General features: G+C 47.5%; 1 protein-coding gene across 1 annotated transcript in view; it reads right to left on the bottom strand.

Annotated features, from left to right (window-relative positions):
• Positions 1-23,729, bottom strand: part of ext1b (exostosin glycosyltransferase 1b) — a 111,474-nt gene extending 87,745 nt beyond the window's left edge. The window contains exon 1 of the mRNA XM_076754226.1: positions 21,886-23,729. Within this exon, the coding sequence (XP_076610341.1) occupies positions 21,886-22,829 (944 nt within the window). The 5' untranslated portion in view covers positions 22,830-23,729. The remainder of the gene's footprint in view (positions 1-21,885) is intronic.
• Between the last annotated feature and the right edge of the window lie 3,623 nt (positions 23,730-27,352).

Raw genomic sequence — 27,352 nt, forward strand, 5'->3', positions numbered from 1 at the left:
GATACGCGTCTGAAAATGAAACCCTGCGACTTTCATTTTCTATGTTTCATACTCAATTCAAACAGGCTGGGTTTTTTTTTAATCATCCTCCTGCTTCTCTCTCTCTCTCCGATAATCCAAAACTTTTTGGGCACCCATCCAATTATTGCGGCTTTGTGATGCATGACAAAATTTTTCACGCTTTTTGTCAGTTGAAAACATGAGAAATGCCGCCCGAAAAGAGGAATGTGGAGCTATGTTCTGTATTCAGGTAGGCAATTTATTCCTTTCATCCGAGCTGATGGAAGCACACCTGATTTTCAGTCTTTGTGACATTTAAAAGTTTGCTGGAAACTCGCTTGACAGTTTGATGGAGACTCAGTGAGTCATCAAGCAAGAAAAAGGGCACAAAAAGAGAAGCGGAGAATAAGAATTTTGGCAATTGAGGAAAAAGTTGCCTAAAGTTCATTGGTCAAACTTTCTAAAAACGCGAATCCTTCCAGATTTCGGCAGCTGAGCTCCTTCATGAGGAGCGATATCGCAAAAGCAGACGCGAGACATCGCAGGATCTCTCGTCTTCCACGCGAGCTCTCCTTCATCCCTCTCGTTCTCTGCTCCCCTTCCTTGTTTTTAACCTTGGAAACCCAACTCCAGCTGTCCTCTCTTTGACAAATGGCATCTGCTTCGGACTTAACAGAGACGGTGGAACAAGAAAAGAGGAGTCAACGCCTCCCTCATGGATCATAACAAGCGCTCTGTATTCATCATTCCTCCCATTAGATCACTCCTGACTGAGATATTCCACTGTCTTTCTCTTTCTCTTCGTCTCACAAGCCGCCAAGTTCCCCTTCCTCTCTTGCCAAGGAGGTCAAGGTAAGTTCAGCTCATGCCTGCTCTCCTCCTGTGCGATCCTACGGGGAGTAATCCCTCACTGGACTGACACACATGCACAAAAACAGGACCCTGCATGTGTGTCCACATGACTCATGATTTACGTGGAAACCTGGTGGGGGCGTGGGGGGGGGGGGCAAGGTGTGAGATGTGTTTTCTCCTGGACAAACGGCGGCAGCAGCAGCAGCAGCATTTGTCTGCAGCCGGGCAGCGAAGGCAGGTCCCCGCGGATCAGCCCAAAGCCCAAGAATGTGACTTCTCATACGACGGCTGGGCTGAGCTTTGAGCTTTGATCCCTGACTGAAGAGAAAGTCGGATTTTCCGGCACAGTGAGTGACGGGCCGGCGAGAAAGGGTTGGGAACTGGGAAAAGCCGGGCGGTTACTAAGGCGAAAGGGATTGTGTGTGTGTGTGTGTGTGTGTGTGTGTGAGGGAGAAGAAGAAGAAGAAGAGCATGGAGGAGGAGGAGGAGGAGGTGGGGGGGGGGGGGGGGGGCACCACACATTCTCATTTTTCAACTTCTTTCTTCCACCCCCTCACACCCCCAACCCTAAGTCATTTCTTTCTTGGCAACAGCCGGCTAAAAAGCTTTTCTCAATGAGAGACAGAGGGGATGTGAAGGGCTCAGGCTCGTCTGCAGTCTCTCTGGGGGCTTTCGCAGGAAGCACTGTACCAGAGACGGAAGGAGATAGATTCCCGGACAAGCGGGGAACAATGGCGGTGACATGGCATAACTAATCGATATGAGAAAGCTCTGACTTGGGGACGGGGTCAGGTCTCTTGATGAGGCAGGATCCGTCTCTCCCGGCCTGTTCCACTCGCACCGTCCTGCCATCCCTCCACACCCTTCATTTCCTTTCTCAGCGGACTTCCTTTGAAATGTTAAACAATCAGGGCAAAGTCCACACGTCGTCTTTCCCCTCGAGACGCCGGGCTAATTTTTTCCTCCGCTCGGCCCGCTCTCCCCTCCCAGCAGGCCAGCGCTGACGGAGCGATGGAGGGGATTTCTTACCATTATCAACATGGTATTATTCTATAAGAGCCTGAAAACACTAACCGGTGACTTCCCTGTCCGTCAGAGTGACAGCTTGGCCTTACTTAAACATTTGCTTTCATTTACCGAGGACTCATTTATCTTCAGTGCAATTAGCAGACGGAATTAATTAGCACATGAAACGATGCAGCATCTTGTGCCTGAATAAAAATGCACCTTTCCCCGAAGGTTTCTTTGTATCCTGTGATATCAAACTATCGACTGGTCTGGTCCACCTGACACCGGTCTACATGTTGTACCTTTTCGTGTACTTTTGAGTTTCTATGTTGCATTATTATGGGGTTTGGTGTATTTTTATGTTTCCCTGTGTGAAATCTTCCATTATAGGCCAAATGCAACTGAACAGACCTGAAAACATTACCTCACCTGGTGAAGAGAGGAACAAAAATACTCAAGACTTTCACCTGCAGCCGTAAAAAGTAGAACCCAGGTTAACATTTTCAGGTAGATCATGTAAAGCAGTTCATCTTTAATTAGATGCTGCCATTTTCACCACATTTGTGTCTATGTTTTTGTGTTCTTGGGTGATTCCCTCATTACCTACTGCTTGGCATCCTCATCATAAAGCAATCTGCTCAGTAATGTCTGGCTTTGCTGTGAAATATTAAAAAGGCAGAGCAGATCCACAACTCCTTTCATGTTTCTGTGGGGAATATTTATCCCCAGCTCACCGATTTATGGCACTTTTTGTCTGCGGGAACTTTTCCAGGATACCAGGATTACTGCAACCCAAAGAGGCCGTGCTCCTCGTGAAGTCTTTTCCACTGGTCCAGGAACTATCAAAGTGGCGTCTGCAGCTTAAACGTTTTCGACTGTGTCGGACTTGTGCAGCATTCATTCAGACTGCGAGCTCCGGTCGTCTCTGTCATCAGGACTACAGATGGAAATTTTGCCGTAATGCGGTAATGATGTTTAATGTGATATTTATATGACAGATCTGAAGCCGACTTCCTGACTAGTCTGAAAATAAGTAAGATAAAGATAAAGAGTGGGCGAGTGAGAGGCAGCGAGTGAGATAAACAACATGTAAACTTAATGTAATTGGCTAATTGCCTCGATGTGGTTAGATGCAAAAAAGGGAGATATCTACGGAGACAGGCAGCGTGTCTCTTCATCATTTTCAAGCTCCTTTTCCACCTCTGAAAGCCGACTTCTTCACATTGATTCAATTAAGCAGCTTGTTGTCTCCTGAAATGCAAAATGAAGTTGTCAAACGGAGCTTTAAAAACCAGCATCAGGCTCGTCTGTGAAGGAAACACATGCAGAAATGGACAAAGCTTCCTGGGATTATTTGGTCGGAAAAGGCCAATAATGTCCCTACAAGGCTGAGTTTCCTCCACAAATCCCCCCTGGAAATGTTAAGAGACGGACGGTGTTTCACATCTTGACACCATGATTCATGTGTGACATTTACTGATGATTCAGATGGGTTATAAAACCAAAAATTACAGCCAGCGGTCAGGGTTCGTACAGCTTTTTAAGAGCAAGATCCAAGCACTTTTCAAGTACTTTTAAGGTACCGAAACCAAAAATTTCCAAACTCTCAAAGCCTTTGTCATCACGTGTAAACTGAAAGTTCCTTTAAAGCCACATCAATGTAAACTATCGTATTGTTTATTTTACCAGCTGTTCATCTCAACTCTGATTGTTCACTTTGATCCTGATTACTCTTGTTAATGTCGATGCCAGGAGACAAAAAAAAAACAAAACAAAACAAAGATGACGTCTGGAAGGTTCCATTTCAAACACGAAGAGATTTTTGGTTTACGTGAGCGACTGTGGAGATAAATCCAGCAGTTTTCAACAAGTACACCGAAATTCAAGCATATCCTTGAAAACAAAACGGTTAACATTTTCCAACCTTTCAACACAGATTCGTGCTTCTCCAGCTCACAATGCCGCTCGTACAGCACGGCCTTCGCAGAGAAATCCTCAATTAACACAGGCAGAGCAGAGGTGTCTGGTTCAAGTCAAAAAACACCCCCGAGACTGAAAATATGATGTTAAACGAGCTCTGGGCGAAGCCGAGGTTAGCGCTGACCGCGCTGGCTAAAACAGCTGTTTGCCTGTGCTATGTTGTGGTTTTAAACAAACACTGTCACACACGTATACATTTGTATTTATACACACTCACACACACACACAGAGCCTGCCTGTTTCTGTGTTTTGGTCGGGAGCAGAGCCTCTGCGGTCGGCGAGGGTTCAGAAACACACATGCTCTCTGTTTATGCTGCGCTCAGAGGCCTCCTGTGGTCTGGCCTGACACAATGTGCCGTCCCAGCTCACCAAAACTCTCCATCCCCTCTTCCCCCCATCACATCCATCCATAATGCTTCTTACGCCGTCTCTCTTTGACTCGCTTTATTTTCTGCAGGTTTCCGTATGTTGATTCTACTCAAACGCCGTGTTGTGTTTATGTTTGGGCTGCAGACACGGTGACGAACATGTTGGCTGGTTCAAGGTGTGCAGCTTCAACACAGTCAGTAAAGTTTGTGAAATAGTCACGAAATTTGATCTGTTGGATTCGTGTGCAAGGACACAAGTTTTTAAACTAATGACCACGTCCGCTGCAGCGCTCATCTCGCGGCCAAGTCAGTGATAATAAACATGCAACGTCCAGTCAGACTTTCAAAATAAAGCTCGCTGGGAAACAGTTCAGCTGACGGTTGCACTTTGGTTAAGTTTAGGAAAACATTATGGTTTGGGTAAAATGAACTACTTCCTCAAAACAATCAAAAATGCAGCGTCAAAGTCCTCCTGCGCTGACTTTCCTGGACTACAGTCTGAGTGTTGCGGAAAACATTAAATCAAAAACAGGTTAATTTTCGTAAGCATCTCCCGATCTGTCCTGACGCTGGGCTGCTAGCTTTGTGTTTGCGCAGTCCGCCTGTCTTGCCTCAACACACTTTCTCACCCTGTTAATCTCTCCTTTCCACAATCTCCCCTTCTCCCTCCGCCTGCCTCCCCAGCTCTGTCTGGTGCGTCTCATTTTGCAGTCTATTGTTGGAGGCCAGTGAGTTTACGGGGGAACCGGTCGGCCTGAAAACACAAGCGGGGGTCGGCGTGGTCGCAGCTGAGCGTGACGGATACAATAACCCCTGCAGCAGAAGCACCCATGTGCTAAATTACTGCCACAAATGTTCTTCCATCAGGCCGCGGCAGGACCATCAGAGCCACTCAGCTATCTCAAGCCCTGGTGCACTTTCCTTTTCCGTTACATAATTGCACCCCGGCCAAGTTCGTCCAACAAGTCAAGCTCCACTTAAAGGTGGGATGAGGTTGATAGGAGGAGGATACTGGAGTGGAAGATTTAGACTCGGAAGGAAAACAAGTTTGCTGTGTTTTCAGGGCACTTGTGACTACAGCGCTGCAAGCAAATACCTGTGTCACAAGGCCAGATATGTATAGGAAACTGGTATAACTCTAGAAAAGTACACCCAAATTGTGCAACCTGTGCGACTTTATTGACCGGATGCAAGCTATCGTGCATGAGGAGTTCTAAAGGGAAATACATCACTTCTGTTTGGCCCCACAAACACCATGAGTAATACTTTTAAACACGCCGAAAGTCAACAGCTATCTTTAGCGTGGATCTACACAAAGTTTGAGACAGTGCTGCAGTTTGTCAGCAATGCGTTCAGGACCGCAGCGGCAGAAGCAGGCCCTCTGTACAAAGCAGTGACCAGGAATTAATCTGTGACGGGCTTAACTCCTGTTTATTTTCCTCCTGCACAGGATTTGCGTGAGAAAGAGCGACCGACAATAAGCAGTTTGTTCAGAGGAAAAGAGCATCGGCCACCTCTCCTTTGGCATTTCCCCTTGTGATTCTGTGATTTAAACGCGTCCGCCGTCCTGCCAGCAGCCGCAACACCTATTGTCTGCAAGGACCGGCCACTTCACACCCTCCATTCACATCTCTGCAAAGCCGTCCCCATCCATTCAGCCGTGTGGGGAACTTGAACCGCACCCGTATCACAGTGGCTGGAAAAGACATGCGGCTGCCAGCGTCGCATATCTTGTGGACTTTTTGAAAAAAACTCAGATGATACTGGGTTTCTGAAGCTGCGTTCTATTTTGGGATGGAATATTTGTGGCTACTGTTGTAAATGTGGGCTGAAGGAGGACAACATAAAACGCCGGCATCAAAGCGTGGAGACACACTGCGTTGGTGCTTCCTAACAGCTAAATCATCTCTACATTTGTCCATTTTTATGCCTCAAATGAAAAGGTTACAACGTCCCTCCACAGATGTGAAAATCACTACTACAGTATTTAGAGCATAATGGGACACTTTAAGTCTTTACTGCCACTGAGGGTTTTACTGCAGTGGAGGCGTCCCACCTCATCCGAGATAAACAGCACCTCTGCGAACCATTATTACATCTTTATAAAAATGTGACTCCAGGCTTATTAAGCTTGGGGGAAAACAAGCAGATCACACATCAAAGGCCGTGAGCCTAATGAGTGACGCGACTGTTTAAGCAGCCACCAGGTACCTAAACATGACGATCTGTGTCAGGATACGTCTGATTCAGCACAGCGGGTGATGATTGATTCATCTATCACAACGTACATTTTCTTTGGAGCAATTAGTCAGAGCAGCGTGACGCAAAGGAAACGGGTTTTTCAGGTTGGGAAAGACTTAAGACGCTCACGATGAGGAACAGGTTCAGTGTTTAAATGAGCAAATTTGACTTGTGTTGCAGGTTTTTAACTTTTCCAGCAAACGCCTTTAACTGTCGTCACTGGGGAACCTCCAGACAGGCTGGGAAATGGTATCCAATGACAGCTGGTTATTTAGAAATGTCAGAAAATGCTATAAAACATCCATCACAGGGTCTCAGAGTCCAGAGTGACGTCTTCAAATGTCTTCTTTTGTCTGACCAACAGTTCAAAACCCCAAAAATATTCAGTTTTTAATAATAAAAGCAGGAAATCCTCCAACTGGAAAGCTGAACCCCGGAGCATGTTTGCCATTTTTATTCTTAAAAAATGACATGACGTTAAATTAATTATCAATTAACTCCCAATTAATTTTCCGTGCATTGACAAATCTGTGAGTCAACAGATGGTTTGAGCTCTAAAATGAAGATTTGATATCTTCGCTGCCTCACCAACACACACGTGTGTTAACACAGAATACTGCCTGTTAGTGACCACTGATGTACTTATCGCCATATTGATTCATAAGTGGTCGATGTGCTCCAGCCTTCAATCGGCTATTAACGGATCCATTAACATAACGTATTCAGATCCCGTTTCACTCTGTGGCAGCGGCTTGTTTGGCGCGATGAAACTTTCCTGGCAGAAGAAGACGCAGCCAAACAAGAGAGGAGCTCTCAGATGACACGCAAAGTGCTTCAGAACAACGGGGGACGACACACGGTTTGATCTCTATTCTGAAAACAGACAGAAGGTCTCACATACAGTTAAAAGGATCATTCTCATTCACACGGTTCGGTGAGCGGACGCAGACGCCGCGAGGAGACGGGTGATTCTGGCATGCGGGCTCGAAGATCCCCGCCGCATTTTGACAGGAGAGACCTGCGCAGCATCACGGCCGTAAATAAGAGCATGAATTACCATGCAGTAATGAGAAATGTCACTATGACTGAGGAGGAGAGGAGGGCCGTCCAATGGGGAGCTTTTAGCACAACACACCTCCAAACCGCGGCGGGAGGCGGTCTGTATTTCAGCAGCACACAGCGTCCAGCTGTGCTTGGCAGGCTTATTCATTTGCAGGCCAGATTTGCAGTCTCTGTTTATTTTGTGTGTAGGCACATGTGCATCCATCCGTGCAGCAGCACACTGATAAGGAGTGACAGCCTGACACGTATGGCCTTGATAAGGTTATGTTGGGTAATGTTATCTGACAATCATTAACTCGACAGCGCGGTTACTTCACAAGGCTGACCGGAGGAGGACACACTTCAGGGCCTGAGGAGGAGGCGACAGGAGGCACAAAGGAGGAAAAGTGAAAGCACAGTCAGTTTATATGAGGTTTAAAGGCGAAAAACAATACGGAGGCTTGTAACAAATATGCCTGCTCTGTGTCCGCTGACTGAAACCTGAAATCACTTTCGCTTCTTCTGCGACCACGCCTCGAGCAAACACGTCTTTACAGCACAATCCAAATTTAGCTTCGACACTCACGAGTCACACATAACATGCTGACTCTCTGCGAAGAGGCTATCAAATGAAAGAGCAATACAACACAAGGAAATTAGAAGCACGGATCTAAAAGAGCTCTGTCCGTCTGAAAGTGCAGCGTATAAAATATGCATTGCAATAAAAGTAATGCACGGCGTCTTGAGTGCACCTCCGGCTGACGCTATGGGAAGTCACATGGGGCCGGAGACGACAGGCGATGGGGAAAGCTTTGAAGTGACCGTCAGATAACACGGCTAACGGGCGCTAATCTCGCATTGCACTCGGATTAGCTTGGCAGGTAAGGCTAATGCTAACTTATATTTTTTGCTAATTTATCTTATTAAAACAGTAGATGTTTATTGACCAATATTGTCTCCAGTGATAAGATTATTTCTTTATTTTTAATAAAGAACTGGGAATATTTGACTTAGCTTTTCTGCTATATTCACCCACTTTGAGTAGCTAGCCAGGCGCTATTAGTTAGTATCTGCAGCACTGATTCTGTCCCATTGGTTCAGGTTAATTACTGCTGCAAGCTAATGTTCAAGTGTAGAGCTACTGTAGATATAAACTCAATGGGAGGCCTTTACTGCTAACGAAGCTGGCTAACATGGCATGGCTAACATCATGTAGCTAGCATAATGTTATGTTTTTTGACAGGAAGTCTGAAACATTTAAACACTGCGATATTGAGAAATCAAATGAGACAGATGTTATTACATCTGTCAGGAGAACAAGGTGAAAATAAAAATCAAGGACAGACGTTACGCACTCAGAACGAAATGAAATTTAGAGTCACTACAAACACAATGAGGGAGCCATGTTTTAGCCTGTGAGTCAAAACAAGCAAAGAGCCGGGTGACACGCCGGTGAAGTGGTTAACCGAGAACGAGCCTCAAGCTTTCCGACGTGTAATGAGGACGATTGCGGCCTTTTCTCTTCTGCGAGCGTTCGATGGGCTTTCAGAGGGCAGCGTGCCCAGAGCGCGGACTCTGATCACAGCTGCTCGCAGCAGCTCCCAGCTGTTTGTAAAGGTAGCTGCACAGAACACCGGTAATCCTGCACGAGGAGCTGTGCACGCTACACGGAAAAGTCAGATGTGACTGCGCGGCTGCCCTCCAGTCAGGTAAAAACCTACACGAAGCTAATGAAGCTCTGCAGAATGTGTTTACAGAGTCTCTGTTTACACGGAGCTGCTTACTCGTTTTTTATTACATATTTTAGCTGCAGGAATATACATATATGGATTTAAGGGTTCGGTGTTTCCATTTGCCCAAACAAACCCATCCACTTCGGCAGCCTTAATGCTTAATTAATACAATTCTCTGGTCCAGAAATATTACTGTAAAACTACAGTATTGTATAAATTAGACAGGGAGGGACAGAAAAGCAGGTAAATAAATCCATTTGGCCACTCAGGATACAGGTTGCTAAATATGAAATAAAAGTTTGCCACTTCTTCCTGAAATGATCATCACATCCTCTGAGGGAACTTTTTCAATCAAATGTAGAGAGAGGATGCCAGCGTCTGCTCCACGGTAACTAAATTAGTCAGTGGTGGAATCAGCGACGGAGCTGATGCAGAGGAGACGTCTTCATCCCCGGCATCGACAAGGGAGAGGGGGCTGATCAAACCCCGGAGAAATGTAAGATATGCGGGTGTTACAGATCAAATTCATACAATAGATGCGATGAGAAACGGAGATTCTGAAGATTTTTCTGCAGCTGAAGCTTTCCTGATTTATTTAGGGAGATTTAAAATGGAAAATGCACAGCAGATCTGGCGGCAGTGATGAAGCTACAGCAAACTTGGTAATGACAGAGCTCTTAGATCTACTTGCCTCAGCCGTCCCGACAGATACGGCAGCTGGGAAATGCAAAGCAACGCATCTATTTTTTGAAGATGTAGTCCGTCTGTTCCCGTTCCCAAAAAACCTCCCCTGTGTCGTCCTCTAAAAAGCTTATCAGCATCCAGAGATGCCGCCGGCTTTGAGGCTCATTTGGTCTCGCTTCATACTTCACATTAAATGCAATTTATTGAATAATGAATCTCCTCTGCTCCTCAGACCGTGTGAACTCAGTAAATTCGCTCTGCGTTCACCCAAAAAAAAAAACAGGCCTTTAAGGTCACTCTCTGATCCTGGATGAAATTCAAAGGATACAGGAAGTCAGATGCCTCCGTGCTGCTTAGTGAAAATATTGGCGAAATCCAGGGGCTGTCGGTACTCTTACAAGGAGGATGAGGAGGCTGTGCCGCACTGTTCGACTTCATGGGTATGTGTTGACATGCTACTTAATATGAAGAGCAAAAAAAACATGAATAAAAACTCCTCTTGCTGATACATTATTCATGTATTGTAGCTTCTGGGGGTTCCACATGAGTGGCCACAGTTAGAGTTAGCGCCGGGTTTCGGCCAAACAAGATGCTGCTGAGTATGCGTGAGGGAGGGGTGTGTTTGTGTGTGTGTATGTGTGTGTGTGTGTGTGTGTGTGTGTGTGTGTGTGGACAGGGAGGAAGAGGCAGAGCAGGAGGGTTGCCCGAAGGCTTAAAAAGAATAACATTCACTGAGGAAAACAGGAAAAAAGTGGGAGCGGGAGGACACATTACTGAATCAGCACTACTTTGCTGAAGGGGACACACGCAGGCCTGGCAGCATGCACAGCCATGCACATATGCAGATGCAGATGCACAATTTAACACACACACACTGCGCAGACTGCAGTGTAAACGTAACACATACTTGTCTGGATTTCCGTCTGTCCCCTCGCCGGCTACAGAGCAAACACTTTGCAGATACTCAGACAGGAAAGCAATCCTCCGCCGTCCAGGCCAAAGACAAAACACACACTCGGATAAGCGACTCCACGACTACAACAGACAGGCGCAGACTCGACACAATAAATAGCGAGTGCGTTCAGACGTATTCGCTCATGCTTTCCGTAAGCTCGGGAAAAGTCAGCAATCCCTGCAGAATATAAGTGTGTGTTTATAGATAGTAAGCTATGTAGCTGTGAGCAAATACTCTCCAGTCACCAGATACCCCACAAACTCCAGACTGGGCCCACGAGCAAATAGAAGCGCTTCCTTTCACACACACACACACACACACACACACACACACACACACACACACACACACACACACACATCTGTGTCTAAGGGGACCTGAGGAGAATCTGACCTATCACCTCAATATAGAAGCAAGGACACTGAAAACACTTAAAGGGTATCACACAGCAGACGAAGCCGCTGATTAAACGGGCTCCGAAATCGTTTGACACCTACGACAAATGTCAGAGATGTAAGAGGGGAGGCAGCGTGTGAAATTCATACACTCGCGCAGACACGAGGACACATAATGAGGAAAACAGGCCTTTTGGACTCAGACCGGATTTCAAATTAACCGAGCCGTTCTGCCTGGTTTGTATTAGCATTTTGAAAGTGCCAGGAAGTGGATGGCGATGAAAGGCCACACCCCGAGGATCAGTCCCGGTTCTCCCTGAGCTCCGGAAGCTCTCTGATTAGCTTTCTTCTTCAAACTTTTCTCATCAAAAACACACTGAGGAAACTCTCTAACAGAAGAATCTGTAATCTGTTAGTGAGGAAAATGCATAATTAAATCACAGTTAATAACTAAAATGTTGGTGATGACAAAGATCCAAATGTATTCTTTTTTGTAATAAGACTGTATGTGATGCAGAGCCCGTCGACCTCTGCAAACACCGGGGTTCAAATGCAAGCGGTGAAATGCTCCAACACACAATTAATGGTGTTTTTGTAAGTGGGAGGCCAGTGAGACATTGGTGGATTTATCATTACTCATTAAATCGTACTTTCTGAAAGCAGGCAAATCTGGCTGCAGCTCAACTGGCTCGTTGCATAACAGCGAGGGTCATTCAAAGCCTTTAAACTGCAGCTGGTGATATGATAAATGAATACTGTGAATCAAGTCTCCTGATTTTACCCCAAAGCCTCACCGGGTCCGTGCATCTAAACCACGTGCTGCTGCTGGCTGGACGTTTCCGTCGTCAGCCAGTGCTCGGCGGTGGGTGTGACGACACGCGTCCCTGCTCAGGTATCTGGTACCTCTTACTATCGGATCGGCGTCTTGCATGAGCCGAAGCGTCTGAGGCTTCTCCTCGCTCCGCTCGCCTGTCTCGCTTCAGACAGCCGGAGAACGTCGTGTCTAGCGAGCGAGCTGCAAAGGCAAACAAGATGCAGACGCTTTGAAAACAAAGCGCTGTCGTGTCTCAACTTTCTGGGGAAATAAACACTTCAATTCACCCCAAACAAAAGGAAACGCACCCCTTCGAGCTGCTAAACAAACCGAGATGCTCTGCTGCTCCTTCTGCTACACGTCTTCTTTATACTTTCCTCTCCTCCTTTTACCTTTCTCGACAGGATCACTGGCTTTTCCCACTCGAGCGCTTTCTCCCCTGTTTTTTTTTTTTGTGTTTTTGCTTTGATGGCAGGGCTGCTGTTGGACTGACACCGAGAGTCAGGATGCAGCAGGGTAAAATGAATCTCCTAAAACAGGAAAAGCATCCTACAGCTCGGCAATAGGGCCACAGAAAGAAGCACGAGGGGGAAAAGTTGCAGAATATGAGCTTGTGAGAGTATCTGGCACTAGCTGGACGTGCAGACTGCAGGCAGAACCTGTGGAAATGTGCCATCAACCCACTGAATCTCTACGAAAATGACTCACACAACAAGAAACGTCCTCAAACGCTTCCATTGGCGACGTATCGAGATCGTACAGAAAGGCCGGGGTCCCGAGAAGTAACGCCGGCGAGCTTTTTCGGGAGGCTTGTCACATGTGAGCAGAATGAAACAGTTGTGCATGTGGGCTTTTTTCGGCTGTGGGAGTGCGAGACGGATGAAATGACTGCATAACAGAGGAGAAGAAAAGGCAAGGAGAAATTGTAGCGAAGGAGAGTGGGCGTTAATTTTAAAACACCCGGCATTACCACCAGCAGCTGCACTCTGTCCTACATCGCCTCCCCAAAAACAAGCGTGCATTCCTTCCAGTTCATCTGAAAAGGAGGCCCCACCAAGCTCATGAATAAACACCACGCAACGGCAGCACCAAACAACCTGCAGAGGAAACCAGGATCAACCAGGATGATTCCTTCCTTCCTCTCTCTGGTCAATCATACACCCACACACTCTGGGCATCCTGAGACTCCCCTCGGTGACACCAGATGCCTTCTTCCCTTGTAACCGCCTCCTCCTACTCCTCCTCCTCCCCCCCAGTTAGTTTTGGCTTAGCCGCTGATCCGTGAAGTGTCGTGGAATCTGACCTCAAACCAGGGCCCGGCGGTCGACGGCCGGAGCTGTGAGAGCGGCCATTGTTGCCGGCCGCCGCTTCAAAAAGCAAAGGGATGCACGAGGAAGAGAGGCCGCAGCGGTAAGAGGGCCAGGGTAGATGGAGAGGGCTGAAACCGGGGGCAAAAAGGGGGACCATACGGGGAGGCTGCGATGTCAACAAGGCGCAAGCGTCCCCTCTGGGAAGAGAGCAAACTCTAACACAATAGGACCCCTCTGGAGCGCCTGGGGGCAGCCCCAAACTTTTACACCCCAAGAGTGGAAGTCAAACCGAGCCATAAAGCACGATGAACCAGCTGGGGAAAAGAGCCCCTCCATCAGCCTGCAAGGCAGCCAGATCTGCTCCAACAAAACCCTCTTTCTCTCCTTGAAGCCTTGGCCCCTTAAACACTGAGCCATGCACACATTCTTCAGTGACATAATGCTTTTTTAAGCTATTGCCCTCTTCAACCCCCCCAGCCCACTCCACCGCCTCCTCTTTGCCCTTACTCAGATTTCCCCCTTTTGCCAATTACTATTTGAATATGAATACCAGCAGAGGGGCTGAGTGTTTGTTTTCGCTCCTGCCATGGTGAGAAGTGAAGGAGGGAGGTCAGCGCGCGAGCTGACGTCAACGATCCGCCGTCCCATTGATGTGCCGTCGAAGGTGTTTACCGAGCGGCCTCGCGGGGCCATAAAAGCCGCCATAAAGACTAGCTACTCCCCCGCTTTCCCCCAGCGGAGTAGCTACAACACCCCGAGGGAGTGACGGAGCTCACGGGAGGTGAGGCCTGCAACAGCGGCTGGTGCTCTAATGTTTTCTTACTATGAGGGAATTTTTCATCTCTTAACTCTAAGTTGTGCATGTGTGCACGTGTCAGTGTCAGTGTCCAGCACAGATATAGGCCAGAGTTTCATCCCGCTGCCCCTCATTGATGAGATAACTCTGGTCAGGTGCCCCATAGCCCGGGGACCGCAGAGTCGTTCAGGAAGAGGGACAAATCCCTGGGAGCACTGGGACCAGCGGCAAACCCCCCACAACCCCAACCACACACACACACACCCTGACCTCTCATGCACTAACACGTCCTACGCGCTGCAGTTTAGCAGCGGATGGATAACGGCCATATAACTACAACCTAATTCAGTCACAATGAAGCCAGCGTCCAGTCGACTAGTCATGAGCAAATATGAGGGATGAAAGGAAGCGCTAATGTGTTGTTAAAGCAGAAATGGATGGAGCTGAATGACTCATTCATATCATTTTTTTTTATAAGATGAGCTCAGTTTAGCTCTGATAGCGCCTCATCAACACACAACAGCATCAATTTATCTGATTTTGTTCGCCCAGTTTGAGCGTGAGCTTGGTAAAACTGAACTAACCGTCAACAGGCCTGAAGTTCACGTCTTAAACAGCAACACTTGATTTTTGGGCCACTTCATGGCACTGCAACAAGCTCAAAATCTACACTGACACTATCACCTTAAAAAGCTGTTAAGGAAAATGAGTTCTGGGCAACCTGACGATTTCATTCCAATATGCACTCTCTCCGTTTAACTCTGTTTTAGTCTCCACCGACTCCTGAGGGAAATTTCTTCAGCTTTTAACTAAAAGCTCCACTATGTCCACCAGTGCGCTGCTAACTCTCTGTTTGCCGCTGGGTGCCAGGCTGGTGGCAGTAAGATGGGTTTATCTGAGCTTTATCGCTGAAAACAGCTGAGATGAGAGCAGTGAGAGTGAACAACAAACACAAAAACTGTCACAAGGTGCTAAAATGCTCCATTAGCCTAGCCTTAGCCTAGCATTAAACAGCAATTATAAAATTACCAACATGGCCTGTTCGCTATTAGACTTTGTGGGTTTTAAATACAGCGAGAGACGGCAGATTAACAAGTGCTGGAAAAAAGCAACATAAAATGGGGGGCCGATGGCAAAACAACTGCAGCGGCTGAACGTGGGAATGTTGCAATGATGGAGTCGGGAATGTGCGCTCAGAGAAGTGTTGCCCCGTCTCAGCATGCCCTGTGCCACACGGACATTTTTAAAATACAGAGAGAAAGAAAAAAAAAAAAGACAGATGTCAGGATTCGCTGCGCTCGCCAAACCCGCAGACAGCAGCCATACCTCCCTTTCAACCCTCCTCAGCAGAGACTTTAATGAGAAGCCAATCACACGTCTGTCCTGATCATCACTTTCTGCCTCAGCCAGTCACAGGCCTGTCTGCTTTAATTGAGTTCACAAGCACCCAATCAGCTTCTCGCTCTCGTTGTGCTCTGCGCTGTCGGAGCCTTCCAGAGACGGTGCAGCTCCTCGCTCACCTGCCTGCCTGCAAACTTTTTACATCACCGCATCAGCTCCAGTTAAGGATGACAGAGCGTCAAGAGAAAAAAGAGGGGGGGGGGGTTAACAACTTTTACTGCTGCCCCTGTGTCTCTCATTAATTCATTCCTCTTAAACACTTCCTGACAGTCGTGGGAAGGGGATGCATTTTGATGCCTTCTTATTCTTCACTCTTTCAATTAACGTCGCCGCAGCACAACGAGCCTTCGGGCCGGGTTTCTTTTTTTTCCCCTCCAGAGTGGAAGTGAGCAGCTTTTAATGGAGGAAATGATTCCAGGGGCCGGCCCACTGCTGCGCTAATACCCTCATTGATTTTCATTTTGGGGGAACCCTCCCAGCTGATCAATCTCTCTCCACCAACCAGCCGGCAGCTGGCCTGGGAGGGGGCGCAGGATGCTTCACAGTCTGATCCGGTGTGTGTGTGTGTGTGTGTGTGTGTGTGTGTGTGAGCCGAGGTCATGGCCACCCTTCTCTTGCCCACCCCCTCCTCCCTGCACCACCGCCGCCGCCACCACCTCTGAGGCCAGGGGCGGCTTGGCTGTGCTGGTAATCCTTCAATGAATGTGGGTCAGTGAGCGGGGCTTTGCCTTCGTCACTCAGCAAGGGGACAGACAGCGGGGTCGTGACCCCAGTCATCCTACGTACGCACACACACACACACACATGCTCGCGTTCACATGGCCATGTACGAAGACAATGAGCCAAAAACCAGGATGCGCACACACACACACACACAGACACAAACAAAAAAGACATGGATGGATGAGCAGCCACACAAAACTCACACAGACGAAAACAAGCAGCGACACAAACCACAAATACATCTGAGCAGATGTGAGATCAGTAAAGCTGAAACGATTAGAGGATTAATCGAGCAGCTGATCGATAACTGATCGACTTTTTTTTAGAGCAAAAATGCCAGAAAGGCACCGGTGGCAGCATCTCAAATGTGAACATCATCTGGATTTCTTCTACCAAAGTAAACTGGAGAGACAAACGTCTGCAGACACGGACTCTGGGGACTGATCGGCGCTTTTCACTGTTTGCAAACAATTCACCGATGAAACGATTAATCAAGAAAGTAATCAATATTCTGTTCAATGATGAAAACAGCTGCACTCGAGATCAGAGCATTAAAAACACTTTGAACGACTGAGACAAGGCCGTGCCCTTAGATCTCATTCCAACTCCAAATTACTCACAGCTTCCTGTAATCCTGTAAAGATTTGAAAATGATTCAAAACCAACGATCAATAAAGGTAAAATCAACAATAATCTTTATTTAACAAGGAAAAATATCACACATTTGCTGGTTCTAGCTTCTTTAAAAGTGCGAATTTGCTGTTTTTTTCTGACTAAATTTGCTGTCTTTCACTTTTGGCCTGCTTCTTTCACTATTCAGTGAAACCATGATGCTAAAAATAATGATGTATATTTGCAGCCCTTCCAATACAGAGGATTTCTAACGATGTTACAAGTGAAGCACTGAAGTTTATCACCAGCTATGACAGAAACAGATGCACTGGCTTACTCATGAAGCCTTGTGGACTTCCCTCATGTGACGGTGACTCTGCACCTTGGCCCACATGAGGCTGAATCGACCCAAACGCACAAACCAACGAGAAGAGTGAATGTCAGAGGGGCCGTGAGGTGAGGTGGATACACGACCTGATAAGATAAAACAAACAGAGGTTGAAGCTAGTTAAAGGTAAATCTGTCCGCCGCACGCACGCACACACACACACACACACACACACACAGACATATCAAAGAGTCCTAATTACGCAGCACCGCATCCAAACTTTTTATCCAGCACATCATTAACATTCTCCATCACCAGCTTGGTACTTTATCTAAGAGAGCAGGCAATCATGAAATATTCATGATTTATTAATCTGACTACAGAAAAACAAACAATGGCAACCCGCGGAGTGTGACACCCTCTCCTGCCAAACAGCGAGGCAGCAACATGACTGCGTCTGACTCGCTCGGCGCTCCAAATCTCCAGCAGGAGCCCGCTATCGGGCACTCAGGTGAACGGCGGTTATTCCCACTCATAATGGTGTTTCACGGAGATAAGGTGGAGAGGAAGTGTTGTTGGTTTTCTTCACTTGGCGCGGATCGGCTCCTGCCTCTCACTCTGTGGCGCCGTGTCAACAAAATGCCAACCGCCGCGTCGTCATTAAGGAGAGAGAGAGAGAGAGGGGGAAATGGAAATGTGGCGGAGAGCCATCTCGAGCCAAATCACATCAGTGTGTCCGTGTTCTGATAGAGAGGGGAGGAGGGAGGGAGGGAAACAGAGGAAAATATATATATATATATAAAAGGGGGGTGGGGGGCGACGAGAGTGCACTCCATCCCTCTCAGCCACTCGCGCCTCCGAGAGAATTTTCTCAAGTGGGGAAAATTTGTGCTGATGGCACAGTTGTGAAAATGAAAACGCCGCAGCGCTTGGTTGATGTGACTGTCATTGACTCCTGATGGGGGGAGGAAAAAAAAACACCCACTCCACGCGCAATTTTCTGGACCCTCGCTTTCTCCCATCCCAACCGGCGCAGCGCACTCCGACGTGCGCCGCGCGCTATTATCACTCAATCTCACACCCACTTGCTCCTCTTCTCCTTCTCTTTCCACGCACACGTTGAGGCAAACACGCACGCACACACAGGCGAGCTTTCTGCACTTCATTCTCTGTCCTCCCTCTTTCGGTTTCCAGGTCCCCCGGGTGACCTTGAGCGGCAGCTGCCAGTGAAGGAGCTAAAGTGCAAAGTCAATACGAGCCAACAAAGCTGGTTAAGTATTAAATGGGGGATGATGACGCTGCTGTTAGTCAGAGAAAGGCTCAGCAAAGAGAGAATTAAAGGAATAAGTGCAGTAGGACTTGAATGGAACACACAGTAGTAATAATAATTGACTTTGCGCAGTTGACTGGTGATACTAGATGAGGCTGTACTTGTGATTTGAGCAGGATGATCTGCTTGCTGGCAGAAGAGGAGGCACTTACAGTACTGACATGCTGTGTTTAATGTCCGGCTGCATGTATGAAGTAAGTGTGCCACTGCATATAGAAGTGAAGGGCAAATCTCAATGATGTAACACAATGAGGAATAAGGACCTGAAGTGATTCACTGCTAAAACAGGAAGTAGTATTTAACTTCCTATTAAAGAGAAATGAGAAGTCTACTTCCAACTAAAATCAGGAAGCTGGAAATAGCTAGTTTGGAGCGTGCCGGTAAAGGAGGTTTAGTCACCACCAGGCATTGCATTACAGCAAAATCCCACCTAACGTGAAATTTTTCAATTGTTGGGCCTGTAATAGCCTTTCACTGTCCTCTCCCAGGATCACTGTCAGAAAGCCCTGAAAACTCAGTGGATAATGCAGCAGTGAATGGGCCCTTTCATCAGCGTTTGGCCATGGAAGTGGACCAGAGTGACTCCAATTGAAAGCTATTGCAGCTAAGAAAATCAATTGAATAAATGTGGGGAGCGTGCGCGCTGTGTGGGTGGGAGCCGGCTCAGGTACCTATGTGCTGGCTTCCATTTGGCCCTCCTGCTGCTGCATTCCTTTGTGGAGCAGCATTCCTCTGGAAGGCAACGGGGTCAAAGGTCAGGAGGCAAAGATGAGCCCGCGTAGCTCTGCGGCTCCGGCCACAGCAGTGGGTATGCATGTATTTGTGTGTGGGTGTGTGTTTGCAGTCAGCGGGTGGATGCAAACCACTAGGTAGATAAGGCCAGACCTGCACATATAACGTACAACCAGTCAGCCTGCCTTGGCAGTGCTCCCTTCTCTGCCGCCAACAGCTGCTCTGACACGTGTGTGCATTCCTGAGTCTGCACCACAGCGTCCCCGCAAGGCATCCCTGTCCGCCCTCAGCCTGTGGAAATGAAGCACCAACGCCGGCCGGCTGCACGTAGATCCATTTACCTGAGCGGGCTACATCAGGGGTTTTTGAAAAGCAGGCCGGCACCCAGAGGGCCTTAAATTAGATTAAAATGAAAGGCATCGGCTTGATTAAATCTAAACAGGCTGCTACATCATAACAGGAGAAAAAAGCTTTAATTGTATTGGTTTCATTGTGCTGCCAAATGCAAAAGCAGGCAATTAATCTAAACTCGGGTTATAACCGGTAAAATCAAGCAAAGTCAACTCACAGCTGGTTCCAGAAGAAGTGTAACATCTGAGCCGCACAGTGAAACAGGCGAAAGCCAAGCGCATGCTAAACACTGTGGAAGTGTGTTAAAATGAAAATTGGATTTATTGAGGTTTAGCGGGGACAGAAATCAAATGCAGTATCGATGCTGGAAATGAAATGACTAACAGGCAGCGGCATTGATCAAAATAAATCAACCGTGACACGCGCTGCAGTGGAAAGAGCGGGCGACGCGATCAGCTGTGTCAATCAGCTGATCTCGGCACAGAGACGCGGCCCGAGACAGAGGCACCTCTGGGGGCGACCCCGGGGCCGGATCCGCTGGGAAACGGCGGAGCAGGGGTGGGCCGTCCAGAGACGACTGGAATGTCAGATAATGGATGACGCACCTCTCTCCAGGTGACACCGAGCCCAAGGCATCCGGGGAGAGGGGAGAATGAGTGTGTGTGTTATGGAGAGAGAGAGAGAGAGAAAGGGGGGAGAGGGAAAAAAAAAAGGATGACGAATGGATAGACAAGTGCATGCTTGTGAAGTTTTGTTAGAGCTCCTTTTCGTGCATTCTCAGGTTGTCTGCGAGGAGTTGGAGGTTCATGTCAAGTTCAAGGGGAGTCACTTCCTCCCTCAACCCGACATGTTTGGTTAAAACTCTCTCTCATCTGCCCCCACAGCACCTTTCTCTGTCTCTCTGATTGATCGAATGGAAATATGTGTAGGTTAACCTTCCATATGTTCCACTTCTGCCCTTTTCCTTAACCTTGACATGTGCAGGTACACACACACACACACTCAAGGTACACTGTTGACAAGTGCTGTTATCACATGCTCGAGTTTATCCAGGCTTTACAAAGGCAGAGACTGATAAATGTAGATCAAACCAATGTCACTCACAGACGACTGAACCTGACAGCGGAGTTCACGACATAATCCAGCTATGCAAACATCAAACACCGCCTTCTTTATTAAAACATACCAAGCATTCGAGTACAGCTGCTGATCCCAAGGGAGAATCATTAATTACCACCTTGACAAAACTGAGACCTCCAAAATTAGAGGTAATCAACTGTCCCTGGGGGCTAAGTGGAAAAGATGGCACTAACTCCTGGAAATGAAGGTGATAATTAACCCATTATGACTGATTTATAGCAGTAAATCATCTCATAATTCAACCCTACTTGTTACACACCACAGCCTGCGTAAACTAAGCTGTATGCTCCTTTAACGGGGGGTGGGCAGCTCTTCGTCATGACAAGGTCACAGTAGAACTGGAACTAATTTCAGTGCAAAAAATGAATAAAACAAACCCCCACCGTCGACTTTCACTTAATTTGCACTATGCGCAGGGTGCAAATCAAACGTGTCTGTGCATATCCTGGTAAAGGCTGCAGTGCTCTCGTGGAGCGGGGCTGGAAGGTGGCGGAGGGGGGGTGAATTCCTTCATAGGAGAGGAGGGAGGTAGAGGAGGGGAGGGGGTGTCCGGGGAGCTAATAGACTGGCTGGAGATCTTTCACTTCATGCTTGAAAGGGAGCAGGGAGGGTGGAGTGGAGGGTAAAAACCAGTCATGGAGCGGGACATAAAAGGGTTGGTTAACTATGACCTGCAGTTGAGGATCTTTACAGAGCTCATAACCACTGACAGTTCACCAGTCATCGCTTCTGAATGTGATTTACAAGTGTAGATTTTAAGAGAGGAGGGAAACTTATCTTCTGTTAGTGGTTAACACCTTTTCTCAGTGAGGAAGGCCGTGCAGTGAAACGCACACACACACACACACACACACACACACACACACTCACACTCACTCACTCACACACACACACACACACACACACACACACACACACACACACACACACAAACACACACACACACAAACACACACACACGCACTGTGCGTCAAAGGACGCGCGCCTGGTGCTCTGTGGCTGACAGCTCCAGGCGCACGGACCCCGTGCGTAAAAAGTCTAATTCTCATTCAAAGACACATGTTTCTCAGTGAAGTATCTCGGGGACTTACTTGTCATACTCTGCGTTGTCCTTGTCACAGCGTGCGTCCTTGTGCTTCTGCCAGTCTTTGCCATGCTTGCAGGTGGTGAGCAGCACCACGTCCTCCGCGTTGTGGACGTGGTGTAAGGCATTCCTGGTGTCCGAGCCGATACCCGTCAGGTAGCGCTTCCCTTTGAACACCAGCATGTATTTTCTAAAAGGCGGGATGGAGTTGTACTTGAGGTACCCCCTCTCTCCGCCGGTCCTCGGGTGCTCCTTGGAGAAGAGGGGGATGGACACGTCGAAGTTGGGCCTGAAGTTCTCGGTGCTGATGCTGGCTTTGGCCAGCATGGCCTGACCGATGTCGAAGCCCAGGTCTTCCGTATAGTCCGGCCACGTCCCCGAGTACAAGTTAAATATGAGGTGGTTCCTGCCGTCGTTCCACAGAGGCAGGTTCTGGACCTTGGTCTTCAGGTTGTGGACGTATTGCGGGGACAGCTGGTCCCGGTCCAGAGTGTCCAGACTCAGGACGAACAGACACGCCTGTCCGGGGTCTGAGGTGTAAAACCTTGACCCCTCAATGGTCGATAAAATATTCTGATAGCTCTCTGAGATCTTGTCCCCCTTCTGCTGCGGGTAAACATAAACTTTGAATCCGTTCTTGTGACACAGAGAGAAATCAAAGCATGAATCCATGCGGCACCGTTTGCCTTTGTAAACACTCGTGTTGACGTCCCTCTTCTGCCGCGGAGAAACGTGCAGGTTGTACTCCTCGGTGTCCGTCTGATCCCAGGGCAGGAAAGGGTGTAAAGGGTCCGAGAAGTGAGGCCAGGGCTGGTCGGGCCGGTACCCATTCCTGCTGCGGTCATGCCGGCTCCTGCTCGCCGCTGGAAGTTGAACCCCTCCGAGGTAGAAGAGAAGCACTAGACATGCACCGGCGGAGAGCAGGATCAGGTAGCGTTTTTTGGCCTGCATGTGTCCTGGGAACAGGGGCGAGTTGTTTAGGAATAAGAAATGTAAAGTGGCCCGAAGTTAGGCTCTCACCAACCCCGGCTACACCGCTCCATCCTCCGGCAGCCTCCAAGGATCCCCAACCCCCCTTCTGCGTATTCGGTTCCCAAATCCAGCAATTGATCCAGTGCATGTGGGCGATTTTAAAAGTATTGTCCCGATCTCCCTCTTCTGTAGAGTTTCACCATATCGCACAGCGCCTGCAGCGGGGCTTGGGTGCACCTAAAAAGATCCGAGCTGGTCGGACCCTCTCGGACACAAATCACATGCAGCGACTCTCTTCCCCTGCGCTTCTTCTCGCCCTCATTCGGGCTGGCTGTGCGGGGCTATTCAAACGGCAAAACTGTCCCGACAGCCGTCCGGGAACTCTCTCCCCCCGGCTGAACGGCGGCAGGGGTCCCCGAGGCTCTCCCAGACGGAAAGGTATACCCCGGTTTGGATGTTAAACTCGGTAACACATTGAGCAGCGAGTGTAAAAAGCCCGTCGGTGTAGCCGCCGCGCTCGGATCTCGGGGTGAATGCGTCCTATTTCCCCCGCTTTTGTCACTCCATGGTCCCGTGTGAAGAGAAGCAGAAAACCGGGGGAAGCGTCGTAGCGCAGGGGCAGCTCAGCGGTGCAACTGTAACCTGACGAATCCCTGCATTTCTCTTCTTATTTATCACAACCTCCCCTCAGACCCTCAGACGCGCCGATAGAGAATAAAAAGCTGGTCGGCGGGGAGCCACGCAGCGGGCGAAGTTCTCCGGTCGACACGAGGGGAACGAACGCCGACCTCAGAGCGGCGAAATAGCTGAGAAAAGGCTCAAAAAGACGGGATTCCTTGATCCTAGTGTCCAATTACCGAGTGCTCAGTTGTTCCGATTGTTAGTCGGTAACATTCCAATCCCGACACGACGGCAGCTGACGTGACGTCCCATCGATGCGAATCGGCGCCGCTGATTGGTCCGTCTGTGGGAACGGAAGAGGCGGGACTTGGGGGAATGCACCCATTCATAACCGGAGTCCTCCGCATGTGCAAATTATCTAATTGTAAGCCTGTGGAAGTTGTTTGGAGATGAGCCAGAGAGCAAAGCAGCGTCGGTGAGAGAGATGGAGATGAGTTCAACGTCTGATCACACAGCTCTCACACACACACACACACACACACACACACACACACACACACACACACACACACACACACAGGATTATTTCTTTTAGTTCATCCATGCCTGCTTTTATTCCGTGCCTCACACATATTATTAACTTCTATTAATTTTATCTTAGCTCTGTGAATTGACCTGATTTTTCCAACCCTTTCACCTAAATGTGTCCAGTTTTGATTTTTCACCCATAAATATTGCAATAAAGAGCAAAAAACCTCACAGAAATGTATAATAAAAAGGCAAAGAATTGAAGACAACTTGCAATTCCTCACATCTGGCACATACACATACTTATTATTTTTAATCTTTCTTTCTAAGAAACCACTAAAGTTACAATATAATTTAATACAATGTATGTATAGGAAACATTTTTTCATATATAACACATGCTGTGGGTTGCACCTTAGATAGTCCACATGTTCTTTATTTATTAATTTATTCTTAAGTCACTCTTTCTTACTTTCTTTCAAAAGGTACCTGCATAAGTTGTCATATTTAGCTCACAGCAAGCACAACAAAATGCAGCATTACTTACTTTCTTTCTTTCTTTGACAGTCTTAATTTCTGGTGCTCATTCTCTCACACTGATAAACCACTTTTTTCTTTTGGACAGCTGTAGAGACAGACAGGAAATGAGGAGAGAGGAGGGGGGTAACAATGATCCACAGCTGAAATCAAACTGGGACCTTGTGGTCTCATGTTGTGTCTAGACCTCCAGGACTCCAGGATGCCTCATCCAATTTTTCACTTTTTACGACCGATTGGCATTTTGTCAAAGTTTTTTCTTGGAAATCCAGAATCCCTAATCCACAGTCCCGATAGTGCGAAGACAGAAAATAGCGCTGATATCACCTACAACACTCAGCATCTGCTCAAATCCATGACCTCATTGTTAATGTATGCCAAAAACTAACAGTAAAACGGCTCAAAAATGGAGGCATCTAATAAGAATAAGCTATTCAAGTCAACCTCAGGCTTAAGTTTTTTTTTTCTACCCACTAACAAACCAAAGTGACACAGCAGAGGCCACCCGCTTGACAAGGAAATTAATAGCAGAGGAGTGGCTCTCACTGAGTGTCACCATGCCTCATAAGCCCGCATAATCCTCCCCACTGCCATTTGGTGGCACAACACTCGGGCTGGGTGAAGAGGCCATCCTCATTTTTTATCGGCCAATTAGCTCAGAAGAGGGGGACTAATTAGCGGGGCTGGCTGGGAGACAGGCCAGGATCCTGCGGTTGGCCAGCGCTCATCGTCGGAATATGCTGGTGATGAAGAGGCCTGGGTGCTGTTCCAGAGGGCTGCTCCTGTCTTCGTGGTTATCATGCTTAATCCAGTGCTAAGCGGTGCATATAGGTTGTTGACTGCGAGGGAAATGTGAGTCCTGATTTCGCTGTCTCTGGCTATGATTTGCACCCCGTAACTGGCTCTAGTCGGCTTATATTCTCTCTTTACTTCCTCCAAGAATGTAAACTGTGCACCCTGATGGAAAAGCCACACAGCTGGGAAACTTGCCACGGCTTCGTCTTCTTTTGAGAATCTTTCTTTTGTTTATGCCTGGGGGACTTTGCTCCTAATTGCTTGCAACTCTAATGGGACTAATGCCTGGTTGCTAAATGACACTTGAAACCTTGACTGTGTTAAGCAGAGATGACGGTGTAATCTGAACAGAGCTGTTCTCCTGAAAAATGCTTCTGTCTGTTTTATGTATTGCAGAGTTGTTAAGCATTTGATTTGATTGCAGGTGAGACAGAGAGGAGCAGAGATTGCAGCGTTAACTGCTGCACCATCAAAGGCACCATATACCCCCAGTTTATCCCCCCCCCCCCCGTATACCAAGTGTTTTGGAATATTTTGGTGCTGTGTGGTCTCTGCATGACGGCGGTGAAGACTGGGAGTGATTCCAGAGAGCTTCGCCTCACTCCACTCCTTCATCCTTCCTTCTTCTAATATTTCCAGCCCAGAAAAATCCCCCTCTTCAATCACACTTTGGTCTCTCCTTCACAGGACTGCAGCAGGTCTGAGATGGGAGAGGACGAGGAATCGCGGACAGCTGTGGAACCTTAAAAGCCGGACTGGGCAAGGTTGTTGTTTAAAACGCTGCTTTTTTTAATCAGCCAAAATCAAACAGTTGGGTCGGAAACAGACAGAGTGTCCTCTTGCTGTTCTGCACAAATTAAATCCTGGTGTCAACGCGGGCATGAGCAGGAAATCGGCCCACTTGCGGAGGGAGAAAAATACAGGAAGTGACTAATTTTTTCTTACAGGGACAAAAGCAAAAGCTCTGCCCAACAAGAGAAACACTCACAAGTGTTTGATCATTAGCTTTATTTGCTATTAAGCTATTGCACGCTGGCTGGTATGGGAGGGACAACGTGTAAAGTTAGAGCTGAAATAAAAAAAAGAACTAGCAAAATGGCTTAAATCATTGTCTTTCTTTGGTATTGCCCCAGTTTGTGGCTGTCACGTATTGCCTTTGCATCTGAGTCACAGAGTTAAGCGTTCAATTTTCTGCAAAATAAATACTGTGCAAGCTTTGAAACACCCAGAAGGTCCACTACAGCAACACTTACTGCTGTTTTGAAGATATTTCTGGATTCCTCAAAGACTCTTCGAACCATCAGGATGAAAAAAGTATTTCGTCTGTTGTGCAATGAAAAAGATTTTTAGCCTGTTTCTTAAGTTGTTTTCGTCCTCCAAACGGAGACGACGGTTGGACAAGACGCGCTTCCTTGTTCAACTTGTACAACGGAATGGTTTCTTTTCAACCTCATATGTTTTCATACAAAATAATATGCTAGTATTTTGCTTGCTTTTGTTGTTTAAGAAGGAGAACAAAGACATATATGTCACTTCCTGATTTAGGAAATAAAGTTGCAAAGTGAGAAATGGGCAAAAAAAAAAAAAAATTTTTCATGCAACAGATGAAATAATTCTTTTTATCCAGGTGGTTGAAGGAGACTTTGAGGATTAACCTTCAGAACAGGTATTTATTTTCTGAAAAAATCGGATTTTTTGCTCTGTGGCTCAAATGTAATGCTGATAAATGAGTGGCACAGACGGTGGACACTTTGGTGCAGCAGCGGTTGCATCAGTTGTGTCGTCATATCTGAGATAACAAGGAAAACTACCACACGTAGTGTAACACAAACCTTCCTAAAGTTTTTAATTGGTTTCCATGAAGCAGAGAATCTTGGTTCTAACCCTCATGTGAACTCACGAGGGGCGAATATATTCCCTGTCTTTCACATTTTGGATCCTGGTTTTCTGTGGAGAGCAGGCCTCGTTTTATCTGTCGGTTATTATTGATGAGGTGGTTTCAGCAGATTGAGTCATTCGCA

Source organism: Chaetodon auriga, chromosome 17 (genome assembly GCF_051107435.1).
Source record: "Chaetodon auriga isolate fChaAug3 chromosome 17, fChaAug3.hap1, whole genome shotgun sequence".
In the NCBI taxonomy this organism is placed as follows: domain Eukaryota; kingdom Metazoa; phylum Chordata; class Actinopteri; order Chaetodontiformes; family Chaetodontidae; genus Chaetodon; species Chaetodon auriga.